This window comes from Callorhinus ursinus, unplaced genomic scaffold, assembly GCF_003265705.2.
Source record: "Callorhinus ursinus isolate GAN/ISIS: 27379988/994484 unplaced genomic scaffold, GSC_fseal_2.0 scaffold24, whole genome shotgun sequence".
Taxonomy (NCBI): Eukaryota; Metazoa; Chordata; class Mammalia; order Carnivora; family Otariidae; genus Callorhinus; species Callorhinus ursinus.
The window spans coordinates 1,640,803-1,666,379 of NW_027397086.1; the positions used below are offsets into that span (position 1 = coordinate 1,640,803).

Consider the following 25,577-nt stretch of genomic DNA (forward strand, 5'->3'; position numbering starts at 1 on the left):
TCCTTATCTATGACTACTATTTACCTAACTCAACACTATATGATTATAGAAAAACTAATAAATCATGGTACAGTAAGATTAAATTTCCTTCGGCTATTTTAATTACCAAAAAGCATTTGTTGTTGGTATAAAAAATAAGTTTCAACTCAAAACAGAATTTCAAAGAAAAAAGCAGATATGAGCACTAAAGCAAAGCAGGATTATGTATGAAGTTGTACATGACAAGTATTTTTTTTTTAAAGATTTTATTTATTTGACAGAGAGGGAGAGAGAGAGCATAAGCAGGGGGAGCGGCAGGCAGAGGGAGAAGGAGAAGCAGGCTTCCCACTGAGCAGGGAGTCCAATGCAGGGCTCGATCCCAGGACCCCTGGGATCATGACCCAAGCCGAAGGCAGAAGCTTAACCGACTGAACCACCAGGAGCCCCTGACAAATATTTTTTTTAAAAAAGATGTATTCATTTGAGAGAGAGAGCATGCTCAAGCAGGGAGAGGGGTAAGAGGGAGAAAGAATCTGAAGCCGACTCTGCACTGAGTACAGAGCCCAAGGCAGGGCTCGATCCCACAGCCACAAGATTGTGACCTGAGCCGAAACCAAGGGTCGGAAGTTCAACCGACTGTGCCACCCAGGTGCCCCAGGTGACAAGTATTTTTTTGAAAAGAAAATTGAGATAATAATGTAGATAATTTAATGACAAAATTCTCTTTCATTAGTCACATGGGCTTCTTTTTCCACAAGTGTGTTGTGCCATCATTCCCTTATCAGCAGTTTTTTGCTTTTTTTCCTACATAGTTCCCCCCCCAGCCCCAATGCAATTCTACTCAAAACCCCATACAAATGAGACAAGTAAAGCATCTCCAGACAAAGCAGAGGCCTGGGTCCCTGGCGCCAGCTCAGCCTCCTCCAAACCCTTGGGAACCACCATCATATAACTGAAGGACTGCAGAACACAGTGTCAAAACCACAGCAACCACCTTGAACTGCCCTGTCCGGTATGTATAAACTGCTCCCTACTCTAACACTCAGAGGGACAACAGATTCTGGGGACATTTTCTCTGTTTCCTATTAAGAACTAAAGGGACACACAGACACAGATACATACAGACTCCTTCCATCCTACTTCCATACCAGGTGCTGCATGTTTGATGCTAAAAAATTCAGGACCAGTCCCCTTTACCTGGAGCAGTGGATCTCACTGGGGGAGTCTTCCTCTTGGCCAAGAAGTTTCTCAGCTGTGCCTGTTTCACGGGGGACAGTTTAGCTGCAAGAAATTCATGAACCCATAAATGCTTAAGACTTGGTTATTAAGACGTCAATAGAAGAGGACCTAGAGAGTTAAAGAGCGAGAAGAATGTGTTTACCTGGCACTCTGGACAAGGACTTGGTGTGGGATTCTATGGTGGTTTTCAATAAAGCATTACGGAGACTTTCGAGGTCACTGTCAAAACTGAAAGAGGACCGTGTTACATACAAACCAACTAAGACCTGAGAAATCTCCCAATATAAGTGCCAGAGAGGAAAGCCTCCCCAATACAGAAACAGGAAATCTGACCAATCAACATAGCCAATCCAAAAGGAAAGAGATTACAATCTCAATACCTCCCTAACCCGGGGCAAACACAGCACTAACAGCGCTTTAGCACAAAGGGCAATTAGAAGGTACACATTCAGCCTAAAGGCAGAAACATAAAATCACCCTGGTAACTGCAGGAGTAAACTGTCTAACTGCCAGGTCTGAATGTTTCTACTCAAGCAAAATGACAAGTCTGAGCTTCTAGACACGTTAGTCAACCTAATTCTACCAGTTAATTTTCAAAAGAACAATGCCATTTCTATAGGATCTGCCATCATCCGCTGGTACCCGTTTCATCTGGCATGCTTAATTTAACTCTCCAATAATCCCGAGGCAGGTATTGTTACTCCCATTTTTTAGGCAAAGGAACAGAGAATCAGAGAGGGTGAGGAACCTGACCAGGATCACACAAGTGACAGCAGAGTCACTTTCAAACCCACATCTGAACTACTCTAGGACTTCTGCACCTGACTCCCAAATAGTTATCTGTTCCTTCAATCACATTCATCGAGTGCCAGTGGCACTGACAGGCCAGTTCCCCTGCACACCCATGAGTGCCGCTCTGGGAGGTGACATCCGAGGGAAGGCTCCACTGGGAGGTTTGGTTATAGAGACGGAGCTGCTGGAGACTGTCCACCAGGTGATTCAACCTCTTCCTCTGCTGGTTGATGATTTCCCGGTTGTTCGCTAGGGTGTTAAACAATGTCTCTCGCTCTGGCACAAGCAAGCGCCTGTTGACAGTAAGGAGGAAAGAATTCAACATGAATGGTGCAAGTACTACAACTCTAACAGTGAAAGAATAAAATGGAGAAATTAACCAGAACATAAAAAGGGGATGAAAGCTTTACAAGGATAATACAGAATGAGGAAGGAGAAGCTTAGGCTAAGCAGGCTGGGCCTGTAGCAAAGGATAGCATCATCAGACAAAATCTCACAGAGGTTCCAGGGAAGAAAAGGGTGGGAGACAGAGTCAAAAGTGGGGATGGGGGGAGATGCGTTTAGCTATATATACTTAGGGTTTGTCTATTTTCCTGCATGTCAATTACACCAAGAAAAAAAGCCCTGGGGTCCACTAGAGGTCTATGGAAATCAGTCATTTCTACAGGGTGCTGTTAAGAAACACTGGGATAAGCTCTCAGTTTAGCAACAGGGAGGTACCCACCTAAAAGATCTAACACAAGAAAGGAACAACAGCACCTTTCTTTCTGGTGACAGGACAGTTCAACATAAATTTTTAAAAAGGCATTTCAGTAGGCTATAATATTTAGATGGACTTAAAAACAGAGATGTGCTAGAAACCTACAGATTTATGAACTTAAAACTCTGCAGAAAAGGAACTTAAAAAAAAAAATGTGAAGCAGAAAATCCATGGTTGTCGTTAACGGGGAAGAAAGCCCGGTTTCTCTGTTAGCATCATACACTTTTGAGGAAGCCTAACTTATTAATTAGCAGAGAGAAATCCATCAGTCATGCAGAACAGAAGGCTCCTGCTGTCAGGTCAAGCCATTCCCTCCCATGCGCTTGAACATGAATTCAGAACCAGCGCAGTGAGCTGTGAAATCTCTAATGGGGCCCAACTGCCCAGGCCACAGAATCCTCCCCCTGCCCAGCGTCTGCAGCATCGATGCTCACCTCTACCTTCCCCTACCTATGCTCCAAACTGAGGCTCTCAGGTCAGGTACAAAGCCTTCCTCCGTGTGGTACAATATGACATACTAGATTCTGTTTACTGAATTTTAAGCACATTCTAGCCCAGCCCCTGACATCACACCCAGCTTGTCCCACTTACAAGTTCTGTGATCCCACAGAATAGCAAGTAAACAGATCATTTCCTGGTTTGCTTCCTTACAGGGCTAATCACACTAATCAAGTGTAGGTGTTTCAGAAGCCAAGCATTGTGAGGGCTGATCTGTTTCTCGGTTTTCCCGTGGGCACCTTCACTGTTCTCACGATGTACTGCTTTCTACTCCTTCAGGAAAACGGATGGCATACAACCAAACAGCCGGGGACAGAAGAGCAGGGTAGTACAAGGCTTTCCTGCACCTTTCTCCCTCTCTTCCTTCTAAGTTATCCACACTAATTAGGAATGTTTTCTCAACAAGAAGATTTGGAATATACAGAAAAGTATAAAAGAAAAATTCCTCTTAATCCCACCTCGAAGATATAACTGAATATTGTGACTGATTTATTTCTAGCCTCTTTTCTACGTTTAGACCCCCAAACTGAGATCATCCAGTCTGATTTTTGTCTTACCTCTTTCTTCCATATTTTGGGGGGGGGGGGGAATCAGTGGTTACACAGTATTCCGCATTAAGGAAAAACTGTGACCGGACTTATTTAGCCACTCCTCTAGCTTCTAGATATTAAGTTGAATCCAATTTTTCACTGTCATATATTCCGCTGCAATATAAATTCTTTTATGTAAACTGTTGCAAATGTTGCTATTATTTCTGTAGAACAAATTTCCAGAAATATAGTGACTGGGTCAAAGAGAATGAACAACTGTAGGGTTTTTAATCAGTGCCCCTAAATTATCTGTTAAAAAGGCTACAGCAGTGTCTCCTGCAACCCGTGGCGGATGAGAGGCCTCGCTCACTTTTGTTTTTTCTTTTGTTCCAAATGTCGATCCCATTCCAAGTCTAGCACATCGTTCACATCTTGGACAGCAAATTTCACATATTGATGAAGGCGCCGAATTTCCTACAAGAAAAAAACGAGAAGGCAAATGACTAAGTTTTTCAGTAGCTTGGAGGGTGTATCAAAACAATCAAAATAATTTTGCAATATTTTCCTACTGAGAACCATAACGAAAAAAGGAAAACACAAGAGGCTTTAATATAATCATTAGAACGTTACAATTAAATTATAATTAATTAAAGCAAAAGAAAAAAATAGAACTCAACCTTTTTAACTGCGATAGAGGGGCGGTTACAAAGCACAGGGAAGCAGGTTGGGTGTGCCGGCCTAGGGCTCCAGGGAACTGTTGCTTATTCTCATTTGTCAGCTCCTATAAAGCAACTCAACACGCTCTAGGAATTTTCCACTGCACTCTGCTGCTCCAACAGCACATCCCCTTAGCTTTTGTTCTCCCACCCATGAAATTAACTGTAATACAGACAAAATTATCCTACAAAAGTGCTGAAAATAATTCTGAACCTATGTATTCATAGCACGGGACACTGAAGTCTTCTTACCAGTTGAGAAAAACTCATCTCTTCTCAAAGAATAGTATTAGCACTAGACATGGGACTGACCATTCACTAAAATTCACACCTATTTATTTGAGGCCTGTAGTAATTTTCTTTAAACTTCAGTCTGGTGTTCACCTGCATGGCTACACAACCTAACTCTCAAAAATTAAAAGTGAAATAAAGGTGAAGCATTCCATTAAACATGTATACAAAGGAAGACAATGTGCTATGCACTGGGAATAAGTTTTTACATCTGTACAAAGTTCTTACTGTGTTTAACTGTATTTTCAAAATTACTCTTGACTAAGGGTATATGGCCCGAGTGGAAAAGAGCAAATTGTCCTTTAAAAGGAGCCAGGCTGGGGTGCCTGGGTGGCTCAGTCGTTAAGCGTCTGCCTTCGGCTCAGGTCATGATCCCAGGGTCCTGGGGTCGAGCCCCGCATCGGGCTCCCTGCTCCGCGGGGAGCCTGCTTCTCCCTCTCCCACTCCCCCTACTTGTGTTCCCTCTCTCGCTGTCTCTCTCTGTCAAATAAATAAATAAATAAAATCTTTAAAAAAAAATTGCAAATGCATTTAACTGCTGATGCAGTGATCTCCTTAAAAAAATAAAAATAAAAATAATAAAAAATCAGGAACGCCTGAGTGGCTCAGTTGTTAAGCGTCGGCCTTCGGCTCAGGTCATGATCCCAGGGTTCTGGGATGGAGCCCCGCATCGGGCTCCCTGCTCAGCAGGGAGTCTGCTTCTCCCTCTGCCTGCCACTCTCCCTGCTTGTGCACTCTCTCCCTCTCGCAAATAAATTAAATTAGAAAAAATAAAAAATAAAATAAAATAAAAGGAGCCAGGCTGATACCAGGAAGCAGTAGTAACCTTAGCACCGAGTACAACCTGCAGCTCACTACTCAGATGGCTGCAGGGAGGCCTCCTTTGAGCACAAGTGCCGCCGCGCCTCGTGTGTTCGTGGGCGCTGCTGCTTCTGCGTGCCCTCTGTCTACCCGACAAGCCAACTTCTCTTTTAAGGCCTGTCATAGCTACTTCTTCTCTGTGGCCTAGCTGCTCCCTCATCTGCACTGCCATAGCAACGGATCCCACGTTCACATGTTCCCTTTCCCACCACCACTTATCCAGCTGCAGGGACGGGACAGCGTGGCACAGTGGTGAAGAGGCACAGGCCCTGCACCAGACTCGGCTCCAGCATTTATTCACGGGGACACCTGCACCGTTCCAGTATGTGCCTCCTTATCCTTCTTTTGTACATGGTATGCGCTTGGTAAATGCTAGCTATAATTATCTGCTTGGTACTGTGAAAAAAAGAAAAGCATTTCCTTTTGAATGGGGAAAGTGTTCCCCCAAAGCTGCATGCTTTTCTTTTCGTTTGGACACAGAGCAAGAGGTGAAAATGCATGAAGGAACAAAGTGTATCTCGATGCAACATGGAGGTGGTCATTTGATGAGTGGCAGGCAGGGCGCCTGCTCTCTCTTGCTAAGACAGTAAATACCCACAGTCCTCCAGCAACAGCACAAGGGCTGAGGACACAGCGGGGGTTCCTCAACCTCTCCAGGACAAGGATCATTTCGTTCCTTTTCCTACCATCGGTCAGTTTACCAGGTATGGGATGGAAATGGCAGAAAGTGTAGAGTCTGCAGTCTCAAACTCCCTGAGGCAGGAGGGGATTCATCACACTCACAGACCTCACATCCTAGGCGAGGAAGTTCAGAGCGGCCACCTGTGCACCCTCTCCCACCAGGACTCTGGGCAAACGCGAGGAGGGAGGAGGTAACCCCGCTAAAGCTTGTGATGCAACAATTTTCAGTAAATTGAAAGATGAAAACAAAAACCAGATTTCACTACAACAGAGAATAAGAATAATCATAAATGAATGAGAGAAGTGACTCTGCTGAAGTATGGTGTACAGGAAAGAGCCCCAGCAGGTGGAGCTTTCCAACTGTTCACTCTTAACTAACATCATCATCATGGTCAAGCTCCTTAGACCATGGGGCCCAACTTCGTTAACTGTATAATGGGATCAGTAACTCTCACCTTGCAGAGCAATTGGTTTTGAAGTCTAGAAATCATGTGCAAAACACAGCCAGCACTGTTACTTAGCGCTCAACGAGTAGTTGCGACATGAAACCTTATTATTCATCATTTTGATTTTTAGGTATTATTTTTTTTCAATGGTTTGCCTTCTACCAAGCTTACAGTTTACTCAAGAATTCTAATGTTAGTTTTAATTCTACAAAACATCAAGTGGAGAAGTGCTGTTTTCATGGCCACAGCCAAGGACATCTATGGAAAGTGGGCAAATCATTCACAGGAAACCAACAATTTCCGAAGGGCAGGCATCCGAATCAAGACTGACAAAGGAGAATGACTTGCAGGAGTTGGTTTTAAACAGCTCGTTTGGGCTGGATTCTCCTACCTGGAGCTGGGCTTCGCTCTTGGGGTCCAGGGGTCTCTTATAGAGCAAGTGCAGATACCCAGAGTCGCAGTCCCTCTCATTTTGTTCCCTGGCCTCTTCCACACCAGCAAAGCCCTCAAGTAAAGTTGTTTTCAGGGCACTGATATCTCCATGAAGAGACTAGAAAAGGTACAAGGGCCATATTGAGACAGAGAGTAGCATTTCTGAGAAACAAACCTTTCTGTCCGGATCAAGGACAACTATTTGGTGTTTCTCAAACAGCTTACGTGATGCACCTGTGAGTACACAAAAAGAAATTCATACAAAAAAGAAATTCACTGCCTGGAAAGAAAAAACACAAATATTCACTTTTTTAAAGTTATTTTTTCTTCCTCATTAAAAACCACATGTTCTAATGACCAGAAACTCAGAGAGTAAGAAAAGCTACTGGTCGTACCTAGAGTCCCACTGCCTGAAGACAACCACTGCCGACACCCTGGAGAACTCTTCTCTTTCCAAGGAGAGTTTTCAGAGCAGGGCTCTGGAGGCAGACAGTCGGGTGTGGCATATGGTAACTGGGTAGCTTTGGGCAAATCATTCCACCTCTCTACGCTGAAGCTTCCTTACTTGCAAGAGACACAGAGCAATAGCACCTACCAAACAGGACGGTTTGAGAATCAGCAGTAATACTTGATATTTTTATATCGTATATGCTCGTAAACCTCTTTACTATAATCTAACAATTTATTATAAAATATGGTAAATTTTCAAATATACCTAAACTAGTAACTATAATAGACTTTTATGGAGTGGCTGGTATGTGTCAATGGGATAGAAACTGTTATTATTCCATTTTCTATATGAGAAAACTAAAACCTAGAGTAGCTACATGAACCTGCCTAAAGACACATAATTTGTTAAGTGCTGAAGATAGGATCTGAACTTGGGCATTCCTAGGTAAACTACTCATGCTTCTATTAAAAACAAAAAAACAAAACAAAAAAAAACCCACACAATACCGGGGTCCTTGAAGAATGGAGTGCTAGGAGAGCAACTTTTTTAAAGCGCAATTCAACTCAGGAAGAACGTCAGTAAGCACAGACCTCTGTGGTCTCTTTAATCTCCAAAAGAAAGGTGTGCAGGTCGTCGGATTCCGTTCGCAGCATCTTCATCTCCTCCAAAGTGCCCACTTGGAAACAGGCTTTGGAAGTCCGGGCTTTCAGCTCTCCCAACTCCTTCTGAAAGTGCGCAATCTGCGGGAGCAAGAGGAAGGCCCTCAGTCTGAACAGTGCTGCGGTGCTGTCACTGCTCCTGGTCCCTCACAGCATGCAGCTCCAGGGCGCACCATGGCCAAATGCCAGAACAAAACGGTCATGCATGAGCCTGCACTCAGAGCCACTCCAGTCTCACAGTCAGAGCTCCTGCCGGAAAAAATCTGTAGGAACAACTTTACCTCTTCCCCGATTCCAGCCATCACAGGATCTGACTCTTTCCACTGATGTCCCTGCTTTTCTGTAACAGGAGGCTGAAGTGGTTTCGCCTGAAATGGAAGGCACAAGGTTGACAGATGCACGCCCACCATATGAATGGCTTCTTGAAGCAGCTACTTCAGTGCCTGGCACCCTCACAATACAGTCACTGCTCCCTCACCCATTCTTTCGAACCCATACTGACAGGGTACCTACTTGGTGTAAGGCATGTTCTAGACAGTGGAGAGAGAGAGAGGTGAACAAGACAGAGGAGGTCCCTACTCTCCTGGAACTTCGATTCTACTGGGCCAAGACAGGTGAGAAGTAAGCAAGTCAGATCATTTCAGCTGGTGACAGTGATAGGACAAAAGTAAACAGGAACTTAAGAAGAGAAAGGGGGCACGACTGGAGAGGAGAGGGCCCAGAAAGCCCTCACTGAGCACAGTCTCTGAACTGAGTCCTGAGGTAAAGCAGAAAGCTATGGAAAGTCCTAGAGAAAGCACCTTCCAGGCAGTGAGAGGAGCAAGCGCAGAGAATGGGAGGCAGGAAAGAACTCTGGCATGTTGGAGGTCAAGAGATAAAGTAAATGTGGGCCCAGGGAAGTCGGGGAGGGAACTGGAAAGGGCTGGTCAGGTCGTGTATGACTAAATGAATGAGTCTGAATGTTTTTCTAAGAGTGCTGAAAAACTACTATTGGAGTTCCGGGAGAGTTTGTTCTTTGACTTATGATTTTAAAAGATCCCTGTTGCTGCTAAATCGAGCACAGATGTCAGTGAGAGGGAGAAGAAACAGGGAAACCAGTCAGGAGGGTAATGAGGCAAGAGACGACAATGGGCTGAAATAATGACGTTAACAGGGGCAACAGATGTGGATTTATGCCACGCACACGCCACATCAGAGTACAGCTGACAAGATCTTCCGCTAGTAAGGACTAGGGGGAGCTTCTGTTAAATAGAGGGATCCAGAATGACTTCTGGGTTTGGGGCTTGAGCAAACCACCTGGAACAGGTTCTGGAGGAGACAGAAATCAAGAATTCTACTGTAGAGACTTTATAACTTGAGATAGCTTTTAGATTATTTGATACCTACAGCAATTACCATATAGAGGATTTTTAGACTAAATAAGCAATCATTAAAACAGCAAACATTTATCTGATAAATACCACGTGTCGTGCACTATGCCAAAAGCTAGACTTAGAGGCTGGGCATTTACTATGCACCCCGTAAAACAGCAAGCATTTATGTAGGAGTCCCACAAGTCAAGCATTATGCCAAAAGCTAGACCTGTAAATGGGGCATTTACCGTATGCCCTGTGGGGGTGTGTGCTGAGGGCAGGAGTGAGGCTGGTTGGGAAAGAGAAGGAAAAAAACCATGACTCTGGTCCTGAGGGCACACAAATCAAGTGGGAAAGTGACATAAAATTCTCTTGAAGTTAAACCATAATAATAAACTGAGGTGAAAGATTGTAAATCTTTAAATATGAAAAGAAAGTAATAAAGCTTTTAGAAAAACACAGGAAAATATCTTTTTGACCTTGGACCCAGAAATAATTTTTAAAACAGAACACAAAAAGCACTAATTTAAAAGAAAAGGTGATATACTGAACTATATTAAAAACTTGTCGGGCACCTGGGTGGCTCAGTTGGTTAAGCGACTGCCTTCAGCTCAGGTCATGATCCTGGAGTCCCGGGATCGAGTCCCACATGGGGAAATCCCTGCTCAGCAGGGAGTCTGCTTCTCCCTCTAACCCTCCCCCCCCTCATGGGCTCTCTCTCTCTCTCTCATTCTCTCTCTCAAATAAAAATCTTTAAAAACAAAACAAAAAAACTTGTCATCAAAAGACACCACCAGCAGAATGAAAAAGCAATTACAGAGAAAGTATTTGCATTATATGTGTGCACACATGCGTGTGTGTACCCGACAAGGAACTCTTACAGAAATCAGTAAAAAGACAGACAACCCCGTAGAAAAATAGATTGAAGACTTGAAAACAGACACCCCATTAAAGAAGATACTCAAATGGCCAAAATCACATGGAAAAAAGGCTGAATTTCAGAGGTCATCAGGGAAATACTAATTAAAACCACAAAATACGACAATAAAAAATGAAAAATAGAAAGACCAGTGAGGATAGAGGGCAGCTGACTCTCATATACTCCTGGTGGGCATTTACTGAAGAGAAATATACACGTATGTTCTATGACCCAGCAATTCCACTCCTCGGCGTACGCCCAACAGAAACGCATACGTATGTTCACCCATAGACCTCAACTAGCATGTTCGCAACAGCGCTATTTGTGGTAACTTAAACCTGGAAGCTCTTCAGATGTCTGTCAGGGGTAGAGTACACACTTGTAGTATAGCCGCCCAATGAATTCCATACAGCCACAATGATATGGATCAATCTCACAAACATAATGTTGAGCCAAACTGCCCGATACAAGAATACACACTGTGTGATTCCATTTTAGAGAAGGTATGAAGAGGCCAAACTAAATTCCACTGTCAGAAATTATAGCAGGGAGCCCCCTTCGGCAAGGGGAATAACTAAAAAGGGCACATGTGAGGGAGAATTCTGGGGTCCTGGTGATGTGCCATTTCTTGATCTGAGTGTTGGTTACCAAGGCATATTCAGCTGGTGTATGGGAATACTTTTTTTTTCCCATATGTATTATATGCCAATAAAAAAATTAAGAAAAATAAACTGAGATGTTATGGGTAAACTGAAATGTTATGGAAAGCACAGAAAAAGACGGCATTGGATAGATTTCTCAGTTACTTTGGGAACGAGAGAGAAAAATCTGGTGCTACAGTCTTTTCAGACAGAGAGAATACAACAAAGTGAACAGCACAGCACAGACAAGCTCAGGAACCTGCAGAGAAAACAACGCTAAGACTCTGCGGCCGAGATAAATGGCTTTTAGGAGCACACATTACAAATGTTCCAAGCTCATACTTTAGTGTTTCCCATCACATAGCTCTGAGTACTATTTCAAAGGCATGAATGCTGAAACACAAAAACCCATTTTAAAATAAACATGCATGACGGGGGCAATAGATGAATACACATACCATGGTAAATCAGGTTTGGACATACCTGGGGAGAGCCTGACTTTGCCCCTGGAGGGGTTATCCTGGGTGACTTCTGTACCATTGAGGGCACGGGGCCTGGGCTGCCCTGAGTAGACCGCCCTGCTGGAATAAGAGGTCAGTGAAAACAGAGAGCATTTCTTGCCATTATTTCTCCCAGCATTGTCCTTCCCTCAAATCTAAAAAAAAAATAAGCTTCTCAGTGTCCCCGGCCCCGCTTTCATGGTTTTTGTTACCAAGAGGAGCATCTAGTTTGTTAGGCCTGTTCCAAGATAACAAAAAGCTAGATGTGAAACTCTTTTATAAAGCAGATGAAACTGGAATGTCTCTGATAGTAGTAGGTATGTGCAGTTTTGTGCAGGCCCAGGAGGCTGGCCATTCGGCCCATCCTTACTCCCCAGAGACTTCTGTTGCACCTCTGGGAACTGGGGACAAAGTTTAAATAATCCCATTACCTTGTAAGAACTCACAGGGCCTTCAGGACCCTCCTGGAAGTTTCTAGAAAAAACCTTGCTCTTTTGCACATTAGAATCACCTAGGGAGCTTTTAAAAAACAAATATACCAAAAAGTCATACTCAAACCTCACCCCCAGAGAGCCTGACTGAACTGTTAGGGAGAGGATTCCCCAGGGAGTCTAGAGTGCCACTGGAATTGTAATCCAATAACCCAGGACCCTCCAAACTTTAAGAACTAAATAATGCCAGCGGGGAGGGGAGTGGAAATCTGGGTGGTGAGCAATGGAAATGGAGACCGTGTATGCGCATCACAGTTCAAATTTTCTCTCCCACACTGAAAACAGATGTGAAAAGACTAAGGCAAGACTCCTTAACTTTCTGGGTCATAGACAGATATCTTTCAGAATTGGAGGCAAAGTCCCAGAATGGGGTGACTTTGGCAAACTCCATGAGGCAGTCTTCTCTCCGGAGCAATAGATAAGTCAGGTAAGAGAGTTATTTCAGGAATCCACAGCCCCGTGCCTGCTCACTATTTACCAAGATAACATTGTTCCTGACACTCCAACACTAAATGGTTACCCAGACATGTCTGGCTACGTATCATCGCAGATATTCATGAAAATAACCCACTTAAAAACTGAGACAGACCTGGTAAACACCATCTAACCACGTGAGCAAATTCACATTACTCACCTCAGGACAAAATGAAATCATGTGACGTGATACCCATCACCTATGTGCTATTATTGCCCAAAACATTTAAATAGAATCTCATCGTGTGGAAACAATCAAGTCCAAATTGAGGGACTGTTCCCAAACTACTGGCCTGACGTCTCCACAAACATCAATGCTGAGAAACATGAGAACAGCAAAGAAATATTTGACAATGAGACTAAAGAGGAAAAACTGGAATAGAACATGTGGTCCTGACTGGAGGGAAAAAGGCCATAAAGAACATTATTGGGACAACCGTGGAAGTGTCAATGTGGCCTACAGATCAGATTAGGGTTACATTTCCTGAGTGTGACAATGTATCACGTACCCCTGAATTTAAGAGATATGTGCTTACGCGTTTAGGGGTGAAGTCTCTGCAATTAACTCTCAAATATTTTATTAAAAGAATGTATGCTAAAAAGACACAAAGCAAATGGTGCAAAGTGTTACCAAGCATTGTCTTGGTGGAGGGCACAGTCTTCATTACACAGTTTACACAACCTTTCTGCAGGTATGAAAGGGAAAAAAGACAGACCAGGTACCTTTGCTCATGGAGTTGTACCATGCACTTCGATCCAATCTGGTTATGAGAGCCATTTCCACTTGTAATCTTTATTTAATAGCCTTGCTCACAGTAGGGCTGAGTATGAAAATCACAGTCAGCCATTAGAAGCAAGAAGCTTAGAGTTACCACAGGCTTTTCCTCCTCTATGGAACTTCACGAATTGTTCTATAACTGCCCTTCACGTAGAGCAGGCTCCACATGAAGATAGATGTCACACAACAAGAGACTTGAATTATCAAGTACACTTAGCTCCATGAGAAACGTCTGGAGAGCCAAGGGTGGCAGCACCCAGGCCACGGAAACCCTCCCAACGGAGAATACAACCATCAGAGCTCACCAGTGTTGAGATACAGGAAGCAAGAACGAATGATCTAGTCTATGGTGGCTAGGGTTCCTAACAACTGAAATACGCAAATGTAAGAATTCAGGGCTGAGCTCTGGAGCAGTTTGCTTAAAATCATACCTGATGCTGAGGGAGAGACTGAGGACTTTGAAGACACAGAGCCAGGTGGTGCTGAGAGCGGCGTGGGGTGGCTGAGGGGTCCAGAAGCAGCCGGCTTGGAGGCAGAGGGGAATGGCAGTGTCGCGGGCACACCCTGGGAGCTGATGGCAGGAGTCGAGGGAGCCACGGCAGTGAACCTGAAACAGTGGCCCGACTGCGTGAGGAGCGCCCGCGCCGAGCCTCCTTCACACTGGTCGTGAGCAGTGCCACCAACGGATGACTCACTGCTCCTATGGGTTTGCCTTCGTGAAACATAAATGTTTAGCTATTTCCTACAAACGGTGAACACTGCAAGGCAACATTTACCTTATCTTCTGCGTATTGAGGAATAAACTACTCCATGAAAATAACGAGCACCTAACATGAAGGAGAAATGAAGTTTATCGGGACGTGAAATATTTTTCTTTTATCAAGCCAAGTGAAAAAAAAAAAAGGAGCCTGGGACTCCATTATACTTAGAAGCGGCTAGTATTGTCCTGCCGAGGAAATCCTGAGAACTCGCTTTGGGGCACTCACCCCCTCTGGGGAGTGAGAAAGGCAGAGGGGAGCAGATCACTGGCTTTGGGACGCTCATGGTCATGGAAAGTTAAGTTTTACCTACAGAGCAAAAGCCCGGAAACAACCTAACTGTCCAGCCTGAGTGGACTGGCCAGAGACATTTCAGCGAGGCTACAAAGTGGAATCCCAGGCAGCCATCCCAGTTAGAATGAGGTGGCTGTGTGGCCTTGGCAGCAGCGGGGGCGACAGCGAGCACCGCCTCTGTGGCAAAGAGAGCCAGCAGAGAGGAGAGCAGGCAGGCTGGGAGGGGTGCGAGGTATCAGCCAGCACTTTCCGCAGGAGGCTTACACTCCAGCGCGGAGAACACAAGCAGCAGATAAAGAAGTAAAAAATGGAATCTGAGTGAGCTGGTAGGACCCACGTGGGGAGGAAACGGAGGGCCATGTTAAGGAGTCTGGACTGTCCTGGAAAAGAAGTGAGAAGCCCCTGGGGCCCGTCAGGCGGGAGAGTCACCTGACACAGGTACAACTTCACAGACCACCGTGGTGGCTGTCACGAAGCAGTTTAGAGACTAAAGGGGAAAAGGACTATAAGAGATTCATTCCCACCCCCCCCAACCAAGGATGTACATTCCTTATTGTTTCATTTTTTTAAAATAAGGAATATCAGGGCGCCCAGGTGGCTCAGTCGGTTAAGGGTCCAACTCTTGTTCTTGGCTCAGGTCATGATCTCAGGGTCTTGAGATCCAGCCCCACATCAGGCTCCATACTGGGCATGGAGCCTGCATGGGATTCCCTCTCCCTCTGCCCCTCCCTGTGCACGGGCACATTCTCTCTCTCTCTCTCTATATATATATACACACATGTAAATAGAAAATAAGGAGAATCTCCTGCATTTTAAATCTGAAAAAGCAAAAACGAGCATATAAATATAACCTCTAATGATTTAAAAAAAATTTCAAAGAGACTCTTCTGGACGCCATCCACTGATTAAACACAAACATTTTATGTTGTTTAAATTCTTACCACTTGCCATTATTATTTTGGAAAACAAAAAAAAAGTGAAAATCTATCTGTAACTTCACCCACAGTGGCTCTGTCTCCAGTGAGTAGCACGTGATATTTTTACTCATGCCAAAGCAGCCGCAAGCTCTCTTCAAGTGTTACTTACTTCTCGCTAAGGTTGACCCTGACGGAGGAGGCTGGGGGCGGGAAGGCCGGCTTCGGGCCTACGTCCGGAGCAGAAGCACTCGGCGCCGGTGCGCCTTCCACGGTAGGCTTCAACCCCGGGGACCCGAAGGAGAACGGGGCAGCGGGCGGCGTCATGGGAGAGGCCACAGGGCCGGGCGCCAGGGAGGCCTGAGGAGGAGGAGGAGCAAAAGAGAAGGTGGATGCGCCTGAGCCACTGGCATGTGGAGGGGGCTCCCCTGGGACAGAAGTGGATGACTTCAAGGAGGCAGAACCGAAGGAGAACGGTGCAGGAGCTCCAACAGCAGAAGGCAAATAGAAGGTGGAGGGCGCAGCAGCCAGCGACGACGGTGGGCCAGGGACGGGCGCTGCAGGGGCTGGTGCGTCGAGCTTCTGTGGAGCTTGAGAGAAGGTGGGGGTAGTGGGAGTACTCCCTGCAGTGAACAAGATGGAGAGAAAGGAAGGGAGAAGTTAGCACCTTAACAGTGGACGTCCACGTGACAGAAAGCAAGTGGAAAAGGGCTCGTGGCAGAACGAAGCCAGAAAGAATGTTCAGTCCTAGTTCGGGGGGGGGGGGGGAGTAGGGTGGATGGCGGACTTGCCATAGCAAAACTTCCACATGGTCAGACGGACAGAACTGTGAAGGAAAAAGAAGATGGGGAAAGACCTTAGATTAACAGGACTTCACGGACGGGGGGGGGGGAGGAATGTTTCAACGTTACAGTGAAAAAGAAACCATTTTGCAATATTTCACAGCAATCAGGAAAAAACTTTAATTCAGACCTCCACTTCATAATAGTCACTAAAACCAATTCCAGCTAAATTAAAGACGTCTACACATACAGAAGCACATGTATGCGTGCCTCTCAAAACGAAGGAGGCAAAAAGCGAGTCAAGTCACGAAGAGTGTAACAACTTGAAATTTAGAAGTAACCAAAAAAAAAAAAAAAAAAAAATCACAGGAGGAAAAGATTAAGATTTGAGATCTGACCGAGTAAAAACGGTTACAAAGCTAAAAAAAATCTGTAGTAAATAACCGTGTTTTATATTTTTTTAAAAAGCTCATACGAATCAAGATAAAGAAATTTCAAGACTCTGATATGAGCTGAGAACCTAAATCGTAAAATAATACTTCAATCTGTCTAATCAAAGAAGTGCAAATTTAAATGATTGCATATTTTTATTGTTCTCTAAATTATCAAAATTTAAATATGTATAACCCCCTATGCTTGGAAGGGAAAAACGAACCTGAAACCTTTTACACCAGTACCTAATTTAGCATAACCTTTTAGAAAACACTTTAGCATTATGTCTCAAAATCATAAAAAATGGATTTAGTAATCCCACTCCTAAGAATAAAGCCTACAAAAATAACCTAAGACGTGAAAAAGACATTTAATACAACCCAAATGGTAAAAGATGTTCAATGGAATAGTAAGCACTCTTAAATGAATCACAAAGATTACGTAAGACCCTAGAAACAGAATTTAAATTAAAAGCCTGCACACCAATGATGTATACAATAGGATTACAACTATGAAGAAAGATGTTTATTAAAAAACACTAGAAGGGAAGACAGGTTTAAATATTTTTCTATTTTCAAACTTTCTATGAACATGTTTATTTGCCAAACTCAGTAACTCGATAAATAAATAAGAAAGCAGTATTTTTTATCAATACCTTTATGTTATTGGGTCTTGATTCTTCCAAACTGTCTGAGCTGACTGATAATTTACCTTCATTATGTCAAAAGTAATGAAACACTTAGGATACAAGTATGAAAATACTTCTGAAAAAGAAGACCCCAGTAAACTGCCACTTTTATGGAAGTGTAAAAATGCAAGCAAATTTATTGTTAATACTTCTTTCACACAATAAATATGGAATCGGCGACAGCTAACTTCTCTAAAGACACAAACATAGAGATGTTCATCACTTCTATGCACATTCAAAAGACCAACGTGAAAAGTATATGCCAGACCCGAAAGAAATCAGAGGCACTTTCCTAACATATGAAAACCGCCGTGATCATTCACCCCAGCATCTGTGGAGCTGTAGCGTGGAAATAGGCAGAACCATTAACGTCTCCTGGACCTACCGCCTAGGCTTTAGCTACAGCTGGCAGGCTACTTTCTCCCCCTTCCAAGGCTCTCTTCTGCTCATCTGAACACGGCTGCCTCCTCTGGACCAAGTGTGAGGGAAGAGGGGGCTTTTTCTAGGAGAGGCGAACAATTAACACTAGCCTCCGCCTGTGCTCAGGGGTTTGATGGGCTAGTAGCAAAGTCCTTCACGTTGGACTGTGCTCAGAAACAAACACCATCCCTCAGGCTCCCAACTTCATGGGGTGTACTGCTTGTGGACAGAGACAGACTGTGCAACTGAGTGTAGATAGTGTGTGGTACTCAGGAGCACTTAAAGAAAAAAAACAACTCAAAGAAGATACACTGTAGATGATGAGATGCCCCAGCACAACGCTCATACAGACTATGCACGGTCACCTGGTTTACTACTTGGGGTCGCACTGCCAAATGACAGGAGCCCAAGTGTCTTGGTGGTTCTATTTATGAACCACCCACTCTGCATTGAGAAGCAGCAAGAAAATAGTGTCAACCTTATCCAACCTGGCTGGTCAACATGCTTCTTCTTAGATAGAGAACTGGTTACACCACACATTTTTTAGCCAGAAATAGTTATATAGTCACAGAATTCAAAGAGAAATAGTGGTGAAATTTTAAAATATGGAACAATTCTCTTTTAAAAAGTTTTATATTTTGTTCTCACAAATGATACACTGTCACTGTGAAAAATGTGAAAATACAAATTAGCGTCTGCATGTGTGCATTTATGTATATAAAGAATATGCACCAAAATGTTGACTATGGCTACTGCTTGATGACTGATGGGCTCTTAAGTGATTTTATAGTTTCTAATTTTCCTCCAATAAACATATACTACTTAAGCAATATTTTCAAAGAAGAGAAGAAAAAAATACCTAAAGAAAATTAAATATAAACAAAACCTCCATGTTCCCACCACCCAGATATAACCACTATTTAGATTTTAATATCCACCTTTCTTGTATTCCCTATGTATATATTTTTTCTCATGAGAAAAGAATCATAGAGTAGATAATACTTTCTCATGATATAGTCCACTAGCGCTTTGTCAACAAATGCAACATTTTTAAGTTACATGGCATTCACTGTATGCATGTACAACCACATATTTAACCAATCCCTCAGGACTACACATGTCTCTAGGACTCAGACCACAAAATACAGGGTGCTATAACAGGATACTGTTGGTAGATTACCTGATGGGATCCATCTGGCTGGGCTTCCTTTTCCCTAAAGTAAAGGTTGGAGAATAAAGCTTGTGGGCAAGGGGATGCAAGAATGTGCGTGTGTTCAAGGAAAAGTTGGTCCCTGCCCCTTTAAGACAGACGGGCCCAGTGAAAAGGACCACTATGTGTCCCTACACAGTGTTCATCCTTGGCAACGGTCCGGAACAAGCCCCTGGTATCCCCTCTGTGCCAGAGCAGGAAGAGGCACGTACCTGACGACTTGGGTTGTCGCTCTCCTTCTAATGAGAGCCGCTCCGGCGTCTTGATGAGGGACCTAACCCCAGGATTTTGATTGATCATATAAAATGGACAAAGCACACCATCTGTTGAAAGTAACATAAGAACTGGAGCGGGAGGAAGAGTCTTCTCATCATCTGTTAAAAAAAGAAAGTGCAAGTGAAAAAGGAGCCAAGTCATGAAGGGCCTGGGTGGGAAGGGAAAGACTGCCCTGAGCGAGAAGGGGTGTAGCAGACTCGCCCCAACAGTAGCTCAAGTCCGTTTGTTCCAATTCACACCCGAAGAGCCTCTCGAGCATCAGCTCTTGAAAGACAGCTCCTGCCATTATCGACGGCCACTGTCCTGCCGGACCCTGCAGGGGAGCTCCAGCAGACTGTGGCAGCCGTGACTGTCCCTAAACTCCCATGATTTTTATGAGTGTCTCAGTGTTCAAGATGTTCCCCTGACCGAGGGGCGCCTGGGTGGCTCAGTTGGTTAAGCGACTGCCTTTGGCTCAGGTGATGATCCTGGAGTCCCAGGATTGAGTCCCGCAGTGGGCTCCCTGCTCAGCAGGGAGTCTGCTTCTCCCGCTGACCCTCCCCTGTCTCATGCTCTCTCTATCTCATTCTCTCTCTCAAATAAATAAATAAAATCTTTAAAAAAAAAAAAAAGATGTTCCCCTGACCGAGACAGGCATCTCTAGGAGGGGGCCAGTCTAGCAGAAAAGTGACAGACTACACACTTTGGAAAACACATGGAAGGACACAGAAAGGTGAGTCAAACTACTTTATACTCATTCACAGTTGAATCCTAACTTGTATTCTGTCAACTAAGACTTGAAGAGAATCAGAGTAAATGAGTTAAGGAGACCCAATAACCTGACCAGGGAAAGGACAGGAAGGAGCTTAGCAGTGCTCGATGAGGACACCTCTCTACGCTGAAGTGCCGAAGAGCAGAGAATACGTGTTCCGCAGCACGTGTGCAGCTCTGCCATGTTCCAGCAGGGAGAAGACACACTCAGAGCACACACTCAGACCCACTTTGGAAGCCAAGTGCTTGAGGTCCCCATTCTCTAACCCATGTCTTCACACCAAGCACTGCTATGCAGGACTGGGCCAGGGTGCTATTCCCGTGAGAGGCCACTGGGGAACTGGAGTGCTCAGAGAAACAGGGTGATGAGATCCCTGTTCTAGATTTTGCCCATATGCAAAAGCACATACAGATATGCGTGTACGCACATAGAGTCTGGCTTTTGTCTTATCAATGAATGTCCATCAAGTTAATCCAGTGTTGTCACAACGCACTCTGTATCACTCTTCAAGTGGAAATGTGCTACCAGAAGTTAAAAGTGCCCCGCAGAGTAGATCCTATCACGAACACGCAGAACAGGATTTAAATATCAACCACCATTACAAAGAAGACCACTTCTGCACTGAGCTACGTCAGGCCATACTTACTGATGGTGATTTCCACTTGGTTAGTATAGTCGACGGCAACTCCCACGGGCAGCGAGTCATCACTCTTGTCGGTCACAGGCAATTCAGCTCGACTAGAATCCTCCAGGAGCCAAGATTCCCAATTAATCTGGAAAAAAGAAGATGAAAATGCTATGTTGGTTAGAGCTTTGCATTGGTTCTCCCATTATTCAAACAGGAGAGAAGAAAAGACAAGTCACTTGGTTTAGATTTATGTATTGACTAGACTCTGAAATCTGGGAAGATGGTCTAAAAGCCATGAGCATCCTAGCAAGTGAGGGGTTAATTTTTCAAATTAACCTATGTATTCCTGGTATACCATGTCCCTGCCTTGTGAATAAATAATCACTATCATGAAACACTTTCCAAAGTACCATCCACCCCAACTAGGTAGATTCCTAAAAACGGTGGGTGAATCTTAATACCTGCACCAACCAGTTATTAGCTGCTCCTAGAAATGTGGGACTGGTACCAGGAACTCCAGTTGATTGCTAGTGTGGTCTTCAGCAGTGTGGCTTATAAAGCTAGCCAGATGCCCTATGCTCACTTATCCATGGAGAGTTACCCTTAGTTCTGGTCTTCCCAGATCTTGGCATCAGTTCCTCACATGGGCGCCTCTTCCTGCCTTTGGGGTCCTTGAGAAACCACTAAGTCTTTCCCACAAACTCCCCTTCTGCTTATGTCTATGCTTGAATGGGCTGTATGCCTGCCAATAAATGATTTCTGATTTTTTTTAAAAGATTTTGTTTATTTATTTGACAGAGAGAGACACAGCGAGGGAGGGAACACAAGCAGGGGGAGTGGGAGAGGGAGAAGCAGGCTTCCCGCGGAGCAGGGACCCCGATGTGGGGCTCGATCCCAGGACCCTGGGATCATGACCTGAGCCGAAGGCAGACACTTAACGACTGAACCACCCAGGCACCACCAATGATTTCTGATTTTTAAAATCACTACATTTACGTAACTTTCAGTGTCGACCAAAACTGGGCAGCATGAATGAAAAGGGAATAATGCTCCACGAATAACAGAGAAAAAAGCAAAAAGCTGTTTAGGAAAGGGAACGTAATCATACTCCATGACTTAGCTATGGTGTGAATAATAGTCACATTCACAATAATGTAAACAAAATTGACTTCAACTCTGAAAAACAATCTATAGACAAAATATAGAAGACTTAATCACTACAGAACAGAATGCAAAAGTTTTGATTTTGCAAAAGACAAGCCAGATGGGACGCCTGGGTGGCTCAGTCGGTTAAGCGTCTGCCTTCGGCTCAGGTCATGATCCCAGGGTCCTGGGATCGAGTCCCGCATCGGGCTCCCTGCTCGGCAGGGAGCCTCCTTCTCCCTCTGCCTCTGCCTCTCTCTCTCTGTCTCTCATGAATAAATAAATAAAAAAATCTTAAAAAAAAAAAAAAAAGACAAGCCAGATGACAACAGCCAGGAGGTGGGAGTGGGGGAAGGTGTGCTAAAGGCAAGGGTGGGAGAGAAGGTATTCCTCTTCTCACAAAGTAGGTCAAGAGATACTGCGTATGGTGACACCGTAAGAAACGAAGGTAAAAAATATTACTTACGGTTACAACACAACAGTGCTGTAACCCGAGAGGAAGGATGAGAATTTAAGGGCCATATGTGAGCTATATCCTTACCTGCCACAACAGGTGATAAGGTCTAAAATCAATAATCGTTAACTAGTGATATAAAGCAGATTACTATTTATTTTTTTTAGAGGTGGGGAGAGAGGGAGAGGGAGAGAGAATCTTAAGCAGACTCCATGCCCAGCACAGAGTCCGACACAGGGCTCTATCTCACAACCCTGAGATCATGATGTGAACCAAAATTAAGAGTTGGACGCTTAACCAACTGAGCCACCCAGGTGCCCTGAAGATTATTTACAGATAAGGAGGTAACCTTTAAAAGTAAAAATTTACAAGATAAAAAAAGTCCCCTGTCAATAGGGCTGGATAAGGATGGGGTAGGGCAAGGGTAATATTTTTTTTCACTTATAAACCCTTTCTACTATTTGATTTTTTAGCCACGTACATAAATTATCCAGGTAAGAAACAAAAATACAAGTATATTTTAAATGTGTCAGTACATAAAATAGTTGTACTCTTAGGAAATTGTTACTAAAGACAATCTAAGACTTTACATCAGACTGCTGAACGCTGGCCTGTGACCCCAGAGTGGCCCACCCCAGACACTATGAGAGCCACGCATGTACAATGGACCGTCTTGCCACTCAGAGAATGAAGGATAAATACTAAATGGTTGGAGAGGCATAAGTCTCTGTGTGTGGGGCGCACACGTTTTTAAATTCAAGGCACAGTTTTAAGAAGAAAAGTTCCCTAGGGTGCCTGGGTGGTGCAGTCAGTTACACACCTGACTCTCAGTTTCGGCTCAGGTCATGATCTTGGGATCGAGCCCTACATAGGGCTCTGCACTCAGTGCAGAGTCTGAGTTTCTTTCTCCCTCCCCCCTGCACGTGCACACTCTCTAAGATGAATAAATCAATCTTTAAAAAAACAAACAAAAACAGGGGACGCCTGGGTGTGGCTCAGTAGGTTGGGCGGCTGCCTTTGGCTCAGATCACGATCCCAGGTTCCTGGGAGCAAGTTCCGCATCAGGCTCCCTGCTCGGCGGGGAGTCTGCTTCTCCCTCTGCTTGTGTTCTCTTGCTCTCTGACAAATAAATAAATAAAATCTTTAAAGAAAAAAAAAAAAAGAAGGAAAAGAAATTTCCCTTTCATCACATCCTTCTGTGGTCACTCTGTATAACCTACCTTGGTTTAGGATGGCTTACCACAATCACCTCAGCCCAATTCCTCTCCGCAAGCAGGACAAGTGCCAGAAAGGAGGTGGGTACTTACACACACAGGTGCTTTTAGCTCTCTGGTGGTTTTTCAAAGTGAAACAAAGTATTGCTGGTGAGTCACAATTTGGTACGATCTGCATGTTTCTCTCCATTAATCAAGGATGGGTTAGAGGTGACTGAACAGAAGGGGCAGGTTCAAGCAACAGGAAGAAAATAAAGATGGAAAACAGAACAAGGCCAAAAACCCTCCTACACACCCAGGCGTGCTCCTGTGGGACGCTGATTATATCATATGTTTCCACAGCTCGTGAGTGGATCCGGAAAGGACAGGGTTTTTTTATGACAGTGGAGGAGCTGCTGAGTCTGAAACCAGTATCTCTGTCCAGGGCGATATCCAAGGCACCTGGCCCAAGGCACTCTGTCATGTCAGCCAAGTGTCAGCTTTGCTCTCACCCAGAAATTCATCCAAAGGGACGTGGCTTCGTCTAAACGTTCTCCACACAGTTAACTCCCTCCAGAATCTTTCTCAGAAAAGTATCCCATAAAAGTGACCAAAGAGTGAAATTTACCTGATCTGTCTGTCGAGCAAGGATACTGACTTCTGTCGAAGCCGCAGATGCTGCCAGCACTAAATCCCTTCAAGGAAGAAAAGCGGAAGACCGTTAAATTGAAACACAGCAACAGCTCTAACCCGACTTGAGCCTGCGGTGGCCTCCATGAGGACTTCTCGAGATGTCAAGGAAGACGGTGAGGTTTCCTTCATGGCTGAAGAAACGTGAGAAGATTTTAGATGTAAAGCTTCTTAGTTCATACGATAAAGCCCTGGAGACTCAGCCAACTGCCCAGGTATTTCTGACGAAGTTCAGAGACACAACAAAATCAAGTCAGAATTTCCAATAAATCTACTGCCCTGTAAACAGAATAATCTGGTGAATTAAAAAAAAAAAAAAAAAAGCTTTGTTTCAAGCTATCTTTCAAGCGGAAACTTCTGCTCTCAGAGGAAAACTTTTAATACATTCCTTAAATATCAGTATTGTAAGTCTTCACTGGTGTTACTGAGAAAACAGGGTTTTTAAGATAAGTATTCAATCTAGATAATTTAAGATTGGGGAAACGGAAGTAGTATCCAGCATCAGAGCAAAATATGTTCAAGGGCATCTCAATTCTCCATTCTCCTTTCCTCCAGAAAAGAATTTCAGGAGTGGGGCGCCTGGGTGGCTCAGTTGGTTGAGCGACTGCCTCGGCTCAGGTCATGATCCTGGAGTCCCGGGATCGAGTCCCGCATCGGGCTCCCTGCTGAGCAGGGAGTCTGCTTCTCCCTCTGACCCTCCCCTCTCTCATGTGCTCTCTCTCTCAATCTTTCTCTCAAATAAATAAATAAAATTTTGAAAAAAAAAAGAAAAAAAAAAAAAAGAATTTCAGGAGTGCCTGAGTGGCTCAGTCGGTTGGGCGTCTGCCTCCGGCTCAGGTCATGATCCTGGGGTCCTGGGATCGAGCCCCACGTCGGGCTCCCTGCTCAGCAGAGAGCCTGCTTCTCCCTCTCCCTCTACGCCCGTGCTCCTGCTCTCTCGCTTGCTCTATCTCAAATAAATAAATAAAATCTTTAAAAAAAGAAAAGAAAAGGAAAGAATTTCGAAGTCGGAACAAAGCGATGCAGGTGCGACCCGACAGAGAGAGGAGTCCCTGCTGGGTTCTCAGCTCACCATTCTTCGATGTAACTGAGGTAGTAATGGTGCTGCCTCTCTGTGCAGCTGCCATAGCAGGGCTCCATAAAGTTCACAAAGATCTCTGGGTGCTTTTCTTCTTTCTTCTACAATAAACAAAAGGAGAGGAAAAAAAAAATCCCACATGCAATTTTTCTTTAATTCTAGACAGTTAAGGATCTCGAAAAAGAAAACCACTTATGTTTTATGAGAAAATTCACTCAAAAATCTATGTCCAAATATACAGACACGCTAGAAAGGCAGAGTTGAGCAGTTGGGCAATATGAATGGTGACCACTAACCAAACTGGATTCAAACTGCCTTGTCGCTTTCTGGCCGTGGGACAAGCACGGCTAGACTGCTCAGCCTCTCTGATACTGTT

At 44.3% G+C, this 25,577-nt stretch overlaps 1 protein-coding gene across 4 annotated transcripts in view; it reads right to left on the reverse strand.

Moving 5' to 3' along the window:
* The window catches only part of NUP214 (nucleoporin 214), a 101,255-nt gene that overhangs the window by 66,592 nt on the left and 9,086 nt on the right, over positions 1 to 25,577 (reverse strand). For 3 of the 4 annotated variants that reach the window (XM_025888659.2, XM_025888658.2, XM_025888656.2), the window contains exons 8-21: positions 25,196 to 25,302; positions 24,062 to 24,128; positions 20,662 to 20,788; positions 19,201 to 19,362; positions 15,629 to 16,079; positions 13,922 to 14,097; positions 11,731 to 11,828; positions 8,617 to 8,703; positions 8,267 to 8,416; positions 7,185 to 7,343; positions 4,169 to 4,272; positions 2,121 to 2,303; positions 1,361 to 1,446; positions 1,177 to 1,260 (exon numbers count right to left, since the gene is read on the reverse strand). In XM_025888659.2, coding sequence (XP_025744444.1) covers positions 1,177 to 1,260; positions 1,361 to 1,446; positions 2,121 to 2,303; positions 4,169 to 4,272; positions 7,185 to 7,343; positions 8,267 to 8,416; positions 8,617 to 8,703; positions 11,731 to 11,828; positions 13,922 to 14,097; positions 15,629 to 16,079; positions 19,201 to 19,362; positions 20,662 to 20,788; positions 24,062 to 24,128; positions 25,196 to 25,302 — 2,041 coding nt within the window. The remainder of the gene's footprint in view (positions 1 to 1,176; positions 1,261 to 1,360; positions 1,447 to 2,120; positions 2,304 to 4,168; positions 4,273 to 7,184; positions 7,344 to 8,266; positions 8,417 to 8,616; positions 8,704 to 11,730; positions 11,829 to 13,921; positions 14,098 to 15,628; positions 16,080 to 19,200; positions 19,363 to 20,661; positions 20,789 to 24,061; positions 24,129 to 25,195; positions 25,303 to 25,577) is intronic. The other variant, XM_025888657.2, reaches the window with a different exon arrangement.